We start from the raw sequence: 9,340 nt of genomic DNA on the forward strand, positions 1-9,340 counted from the left end.
AACATCTCAATTCACAAACATATTTTTATTATATTTTTAAATATTTTTATAAATAACAAAATTTAAAAATATTTTTTCAAAATAAGTCGATACATTTTTTGTTATTTAATTTTCCTGATTCTCAGATCCCATCCAATTTTAAAGCCATGCAACAACCCCATATTTCAGTTTGGTAAACAGTACATAGAGAGTGGTTTCTACTTTCTACATGCTATATAGCACTCTTGTCCATAGAGAGTCCTTGTGGATCATCCTCTAGAGAATCTTTAATTTCTAGCTTTCGAGATATATATAGCTGGCAATTGTGAATGAGTATGAATTTTAGGCTAAAATTAAAGAGACGTCTAAAATTACAAGTATTATCAATAATTTTGGGAAAAAAATCATCCATACCGAAATACACGTTAAAATAAAAAATCACTTATTCACATTTATATTTAAAAACAAATTTATTATTTTACAGTTCATCATTTTAGTAAAGAAATATAAATAATATATATCAATAAATAAACAAGATAACTTTTATATAAAAATAATATTTGAAATGTAGACACATATTGTATGATAAAATAACCTAACAATATTATTGGATAGGGGTGTGCATGGTTTGACTCCTAAAAAATGTATATATATTTTAAATTTATTTTAATATTATGTCATATTAATTATAAGTTTATTATTTTATAAATTATTGTTAAAGTTTTAAAAATTCAGTTTTCACTCAGTTTAGATTTGGTATAGTTGTGCCCTGAAAATGTTTAAGTTTCATTAAGTCTAGAATCGAATTAGGATTTAAAAAATAGATCCAGTCTATATTTAGAGTCGGATCTAAATTAGGACAAATTCGATTTTATCCGACCCATAAATACTCCTATTGGATAATATATAGGTTAAGGTTAATCTTCCCATGGTTGGTATATAGAATTTTTTAACTTATGTTCATCGCTTAATACAAAACTAAACGTAAAGGAAAGGAAAAAAAAGTATAACTGGTCTACCAGAGTTGAATATATGGCCGATTGATTTTTCGGTCCAGTAGATCATGGACCTTAGACCACCCCCAAAGTCTTGCTTCCACATGTGATTATTACGAATTTATGATCTGTTCTATTCGTCGTTTTTATGATTATTGTTTATTTAGATTCAATCATACTGTATATGTAAACGTCAATAAGTTATAGTTCAAATTACATAATTTTTTATACTTATTTAAGACATTGCAAATTTAAGTTTTTTTAATTTTAGTAAAAAAAAATAATTTGTTGATTTCTACTGCTTTTAGATTTTTTATAACAATTTTGTTAACAAGAATTTTAATCCATTAAAAAAAATAAGAATTAATAATGCTATTGGCAGATTTACTGTCAGATTAATCTGACGGTAAGTTTTGGCGCCATTTAAAGAAGAATGGCGCCAAAGTTAATGTCAGATTAATCCGATGGTAATCATCAACCCCAGACTCGATAATCCATTGAAAACACCGACGAAAAATCTGCCGGTAATTAGCGTTGGACAAAAAAAATCTGTTGAAAAAAGATTTTCGACGCTGTTTATACCGTCACTACAAAACGATGATAAATCCTATGGTACTTATCATTTTTTTGTAGTGTTAATTAAATTATTAATATCAAATTTTATTCACGATCAAATCTCTTTTCCTATTCTCTCTATTTATATCTATTATGGTTATTTTAAGGGTTAACCACCAAAAATGCTCCCGAATTATTCAAACGCTGACAAAAATACACCCGAATTTTACTATCGACAAAAATACCTTCAAATAATTTAAAAACACAACAACAATACCCAACAGTAAATATATATTTTCAAAAAATACCTTAGAGATTGAATTTTGATGCAATTTTTTGCAAGTATGATTATAAAAATAATATATTATTATACATAAAAATTAGTGATTTTTTGTTAAGTATATAATTTTTCTATAATTATTTTTGTTAACAACCAATAATACTTTTAAAAAATTACAAAATAATATATACTTAACAAAAAATTACCAAATTTTAAGAATAATAATATCTCATTTTTTTAATTATGCTTGCAAAAAATTACATCAAAATTCAATCTCTAATATATATTTTGAGAAATACATATTTAATGTTAGTTTTTTTGCAAGATTATCTAACATTAAATATGTATTTCTCAAAAAATATATTAGAGATTGAATTTTGATACAATTTTTTGTAATTATGATTAAGAAAATGAGATATTAGTATCCTTAAAATTTGGTGATTTTTCGTTATGTATATATTTTTTTTGTAATTTTTTTGTTAACAACTAATAATACTTTTAAAAAATCACAAAAAAAATATATATTTAGAAAAAAATTATCAAAATTTAAAAATAATAATATCTCATTTTTTAATTATTTTTGTAAAAAATCACATCAAAATTCAATCTCTAAATTATTTTTTGAAAATATATATTTACCGTTGGGTATTTTTGTTATATTTTAAAATTATTTAAAAGTATTTTTGTCGATAGTAAAATTCAGGTGCATTTCTGTCAGCGTTTGAATAATTCGGAGGTATTTTTTGTGGTTAACCCTTATTAATATTAATATCTGATAGTTTTAAATACGATAGTGCTAGTAAGTCTTTTTATTAAGTTTTTTTTTTTTAGAGAAAAATTCAACACAATAAATAGAGCACAGAAGACAATAGTACAGATAAAAATAGACAAAGCAAATAAATAGAAAACAAAAAAAGCACGCGAACAAAAAAAATATTCCCTTGTTATTTCTAATATAGCCATCAACAATAAAAGGGGTCTACACCTAACCACTCCTTATAGTTCAGAAAGGACATATTAATTATCTCCTCAACCCTTTTTTCTTTATTCTGAAAAATCTTTCTGTTTCTTTCCAACTATATGTTCCAGATGATCGTACAAAAACACACCATTCATCTCTTACATTCCTCCTTCCTCTTTGATATCTCAATCCAACTTAGGAAATGTTTCTTCAACGTACCCGGATAAGACCATTGTCTACCCACATATGATAGCCATGCACACCATACCCGCCAAGAAAAACTACAGTCGAAAAACAAGTGGTGACCATTTTCAACACATTCATTACATAAAACACATAAAATATCTTGTTGGTTAATAATCCTAAACCGACTCAGTCTCTCCTTCGTACTGGCTCTGCCAGTCAATACAAATCAGACAAACAACTTTACTCTTGATGGCACTAGTCTTTTCCATATTGACCTAGTAAAGCTTTAGCTTGTTACATCCTCCGGGACTAATTCCGGTTGCAACATCTGCACAAATGAGTTAGTAAAAAAATACCTTGTTTATCATATTTTCACACACACAACTCTATCCTCTCTACTATATGCAAGTTTGACCAGCCTTAAAGTATCGTATAGTTGGTTCACTAGATCCAACTCCCATCGGAACAGATCTCGCCTCCATTGGAAATTCCAAATCCACTCAAACTCATCCCAAAATCCACAATCCCCTATTACCAATCCTCTTTGGTTTGAAACTGAGAAGAGTCTTGGAAAATGATCTTTCAAAGAACCTCCAACAAGCCAAACATCCTCCCAGAATCTAGTTCCTCTTCCATCACCAACCTCCATAGACAATTCAGTAATCAACTTCTGTCTAACTTGTTGATTTATAAATTGTAACTGACAAATATCCTTCCACGGACCCCCTGGCAGGTAGTTCTTGGGTGGACAGAAGTTCATTTGGATTCAGGTTATTACATGAGTAAAACACCTTCTTCTACAACGGACACTCTTCCTTAGAAAAACACTACCACGACTTAAACAGAAAAGTTGTGTTGAGAATCATAGCATCCCCAACTCCCAACTTGCCTAACCTTTTAAGAGCCTCAACCACTTCCCTTAACCAAAGCCATACTAGTCCTCCCATCCTCCTTACTCCATAGAAATCTTCTCTGCAAAGAAATCAGTTTTTCTGCGACACTCTTTGCCATCTTATATAAGCTCAAATAATAAACCAGAAGGCTATTTAACACAGATTTGATAACCACTAACTTACTGGCTTTATTGAGAGTCTTGGCTTTCCAGAGGCTAAGCTTTTCCTCCACTTTGTTTATTATAGGCTTCCAAGTCTTAACCAACCTCGAATTTGCTCCTAGCGAGATACCCAAATATTTAACTGGAAGAGTCGCTTTCTTACCACCCAGCACACTACACATATATTGTACCCATTGCTCGTCACAGTTAATAGAAATCAGGCTTGATTTATCAAAATTAATACTTAAACCTGACATCAGTTCAAAGCAACGAAGCGGCTTCCTGTAATTCTTGATGGTCTCTTCCTCGGGTGGATAGAATAAAATAGTATCATCTGCAAACTGAAGAAGCGACAACTAAATATGATCTCTCCCAACCAACAACGGAGATATGCGACCATTTCTAACAATCTCTCCAATCATCCCATGTAGGACATCAACAACAAGAATAAACAAGAATGGAGACAGTAGATCACCTTGTCGCAAGCCCATTTCCATCTTGAACGGCTTAGAAAGCGAGCCGTTTATCAACACTGACATAGAACACGTACTGACACACTCCATAACCTATCCCCTCCATCTTTGTCCAAACTCCATCTTTTGAAGCACAAGGTCCACAAAACTCCACTTGACTCTATCATATGCTTTCTGGAAGTATAACTTTATTATTGCCTCTTGCTTCTTCCTCAATTTGATCCACTAGACCATTTCGCACGCAATAAGGGCCCATCATGTATCTTCCAACCCTTAACAAAAGGACTCTGCGTCTCGCCTACTAGCCCTGGCATAACTGCTCGCATTCTCCTAACCAGCATCTTCGATATTACCTTATACACACACCCTACCATGCTAATCGGACGAAGGTCTTTGATTTTCTTAGTCTCAGTAAACTTGGGAGCCAATGCCACCCAAGTGACATTAGCATCTGCCGGTAACTTGGAAGATTGGAAGAAGTCCAGTACCGTTGCGGTGAATCCAACACCAATTTCATCCCAACACTTTTTAATGAAGTTCATGTTGTAGCATCACTACCTAAGACCTTGGATGATTCACAATACCATACTGTCTCTTTAACCTCCTCAGATGACGATAGCATCTCTAGAGCCAAAGCATCCTCCTCACTTATCATTTTCACCAGACCATCTCTAAAACCCACCATAGGAGACTTCTCTTGATGATATAAATCCCTATAAAACTCCCTAATGGTAATCTTAATTCTAGCTTGATTATTTATCAATCTTCCATTAAAAACCGTAGTATCGATCCTATTATTCTTCCTTCTCGCCGAAGCTAAGTTATGGAAGTATCTCGTGTTTCTATCCATGTGTCTCGCATGCCTAGACCTCGATATTTGCTTCCAATGTAGTTCTTTCCTCACATACTATTTCTCACAGCATACAACTAGCGCCCGCCTTTTTGCTTCCACCATTCCATCATAATCCCCATTACTCACTATGTCATCTATCTTCTTAATCTCTTCCTCAAACTTCGTAATTTTCTTATACATGTCACTAAAATTGTCTCTATGCTATCTTCTCAGAGGAACCGTCAAAGTCTTCAATTTATCGGTGAATTGTACCTCTCCTAACTCTATCCATTCCTCCTTAACCAATCTTAGAAATTCTTCATGTGTAAACCACAATTCTAGACTTCAGAACGGCTTCGACCCGTCCCTTAGTCAATTATCTTCCACTATGATAGGACAGCGATATGACAGACCCCGTGGACCACCTCTCAAGCGAGTCTCCTGAAACTTCTCAAGCCATTCCAAGATTACTAGAGCTCTATCAATACGGCTATAGGAGCGTCCTCTGAACCATGTAAACTTTCGGTCAGTAATCGGCAAGTTCACCAAACCCATGTCGTTTATCCAATTCTTGAAATCTTCCACTAACAAAAGTAAGCTATCAGTGCCTTGCCTTTCTTCCACCTATACAATCTCATTAAAGTCCCCCCAAGAAACAACAGGGACCCTGACACAAACCAACTACGTAACTCAACTCCTCCCCCATAACAAGTTTCTATCTCGAGTATGCGCACCGTAAACCAAGAAAAAAGCACAATTAATATTATTCTCTGACACCCCTTCAACACACAACCATCTCTCACCTTGATAACAATTTCTCATTTTAAATCATACATCATCCCATATTAATAACAGCCCACTAGATGTACCATCAGACCCCATATACTCCCATCCTGCACCATTTTCCCAAATTTTCAACACATCAAATCTTGTCACTATCTGCTTTTTAGTCTCAACTAGGCTTAACAAATTCAACCTGTGCTTTCTCCTGAGGTCCTTCACCATCCTACAATTTCCATCACCCCTTAATCCCTTAACATTCCATGAACTAAAAATCATTTTAAGACATTATTACATACCTTTTTGTGAGTTTTGGGCCTGCTCCATCTTGTTTAGCCTTCCGTTTTTGCCAATCTTCTTTTCTAAGCAATTTCTTCATTCTGTTCTTGAAGAATAGCCACAATGTCATCTTCTTCATTATATAGCATTGCTCCTGATTCCTTAACTAACTCCCAAGTCCTTTTGTTTTCCATTAGTTCCTCATCCGATTTTGAATGCTCCTTACCACAAATGTCATCATCATTGGCATAACCTTCTTCCTGCAAATGCTTCTCTCTGTCACCATAACCCTCTCCGTCGTTCTGAACTATTAGACTTTTGTCATCAAACAAACTGGTTTCCAGGCCTATATTATCTAACTCTTCATTAGCTCCACCATTGGTTTCAGAATTAGCTCCATCATCGTATTCGTCGTTAGCCCCAACGTTGGCATTATCTTCCACTTGTAACCCCACAACCAACATCTTAGCCCCATCAACCCATTTATTCTGTTTTCCAGATCTACAATCACCCTCCAACACGATGTAGCTCCCTCTCCCAACCTCCCGAACACCGTCAGTAACGTCTTTCCCTCGTGCCTCAATGAAGCATCGTGGCACTTCTCCCTGGACCAAAGTTCGCTGCGAGTTGGCTTCACCTCTGTTCTCAAGTCGTCCTTCTCTAGCGCGGGAGTCACGGTCAACCTCCGTCAAGCCAGTGCCCACTACACTGCCCAACTGATGCCGCGACTCATCCCCGTCGGAGTTCACTAGCCGGCAACATCCAATGCACATTCCTTCCTCCCCAAAATCGTCGCCAACGCTCCCAAATTCACGAGGGTTCCTTGGCAACATTAAAGCATCGTGTGTCCTGGTTCCTGACTCCATAACCATACCAACCCGACCCGGAATCCGCGGACCCAGCCAATACAGCAAGCAGCAACGCCCTTCTCAATTGTTAAAGAGCTTGGGCCATCTTGGCCTAAATCACCCTTGCTATATTTATTTTCATTTGGGGCCCGAATAATAACTATATTACTAATATCTTTTTTACCTCCTTTACCAGCCCATTATGATTACAATTATAGCTCCACGGAATAGTAAGCTTAGAATCCACTTCATTACTCTCTTCATATCCCACAAAATCTGCCAAACCTTCAATACCACCGTAAATTGACTGATACGTTATCATTTTTCTTTGATGGAGCCTTGAATGGTCATAACTCCACTCATTCAAAATTGATTCTGAATTTACTAATCTATCATCATCTTCAACCTCCTCCCGTAATACCTCCGTAAGTACTGTCGCTGCTAGGTCTCCATAAGCTATCTAATTTGTTAGCCCTTTCGACCCTATAGCTACATCATCACATACCCTTGTCGTTTCGTCTTTACAAAAATTGCATCTTACAACATCATCAACCACGTTTTCCAAGTCACATTGCAAGCCATATACTTTCCGTCCCACCTCTTTTACCAATACGTTGAAGCCACTGGTGCCTATTATGATATGGACCCATTCGTTGATCACATCCATGACACACGTATCAATAAGTACACGGCCGACACTGAATGATATACACGATTCCGTTGCTTTATTACACCCAAACACTTCCCCCCATTGACCCTGTATCTTCTTAAATGTATCCACTGACCAAGCATGTAACAGAACTCCAAAGTATTCTAACCACACTCTTCAATATTCACTTTTTTCCTACTCGTTTCACCTCCAAACACTATGAAATATCTGTAGTAGGCTGTTCATTTTGAACATATATATCTCTTCAGCATTTAATAGACTGTCAAAAGTCAAAAGAGTTTTATACGCTCCCATTTCACGTACTTGAATAACTTGAGGCAAGTTCTTCGCAACCATATCCTTTAAGGACCTAAAATCAATAGCCGTCGTCTTCCACCTATTAGACTTTTTTTGCAGACAGTACCAATTTTCTTTCGCTACAGCCACTTCTAACTTCTTCGCCCACCCATTTTCATGTGGATCTTGGTCCTTTTAATCCTTTCTCACATCTTGAGAGCAGCTGGGGATTTCTGGGCTTCCTCTCGTTCTCGTTGCGGCTGACGTACCATTTCATTTCGATTGCCACCTCTTGACTGTAACTTCTTCGTGTTCTTCGCATCTACATTCTCCTGTATTTTTCTTCTCCGACAAACACAACCTTACTTCTCAATTTCATACGATTCATTTCTGTTATAGGCTTCAATGCCCCTCCCTTTGTAGTGTATTATATAAACGTAAAAATGTACAAATTACAATTTTTTTGCTTACGTGATAGATATATATCATTTATGCGTCCAATCCAACTGAACAACTGAAACAGTTCTCTCATCGAAATGTTTTCTGGGAGATTATCCAAAAAAATTGAAAACGACTCATTCTCTAACCACCGATACTCTTTTTTATTCCAAACTCAAGGATTCTTGATCTGATTCCTAATTCTAACTCTCTCTGTATTTTCTACCCACTCTCTCTCTCTAACTCTCTCTCTCATTCTCTCTGTGTTTCCCATTAAGTTTCGTATGAATTCAGATAGTTTGACCAAATGTTGAGTTGACTATTTATTGGGAGACCTTAAAACCCTTATAAATATTGACATATACTCAATCCTTCATGCATCACTTTCAAAGCAAAAAATAACAAATTCTTACTTAGTGTTTTAAATCTTCTTAGAAGCTAACTTCCAAAATAAAAATATCATGGGAATTTTCACCTCCGAAAGTAAGCAATGTTCTCCAGTAGGGGCTGCAAAACTATTCAAAGCCATAGTCTTGGACTATAGCAATGTGTGGCCGAAAGCTCTACCAGGTTTCATTCAGAGTGCTGAAACCATTGAAGGTGATGGAGGCTCTGGATCCATCAAGAAGCTCACTCTTGTTGAGGGTATTTTTTAATCTAATTTTATGTCATATTCAAGTCAAATGAGAAATATATAATATAATATTATTGATAAATCCAAAAAATTTATGTTA

At 35.3% G+C, this 9,340-nt stretch overlaps 1 protein-coding gene across 1 annotated transcript in view; it reads left to right on the forward strand.

The window, feature by feature from the left end:
* Positions 8,870–9,340, forward strand: part of LOC107639018 (nodulin-13-like) — a 1,998-nt gene continuing 1,527 nt past the window's right edge. Inside the window, exon 1 of the mRNA XM_016342426.2 lies at positions 8,870–9,251. Within this exon, the coding sequence (XP_016197912.1) occupies positions 9,068–9,251 (184 nt within the window). The 5' untranslated portion in view covers positions 8,870–9,067. The remainder of the gene's footprint in view (positions 9,252–9,340) is intronic.

The sequence above is a fragment of the Arachis ipaensis genome, chromosome B04 (assembly GCF_000816755.2).
Source record: "Arachis ipaensis cultivar K30076 chromosome B04, Araip1.1, whole genome shotgun sequence".
NCBI lineage: Eukaryota > Viridiplantae > Streptophyta > Magnoliopsida > Fabales > Fabaceae > Arachis > Arachis ipaensis.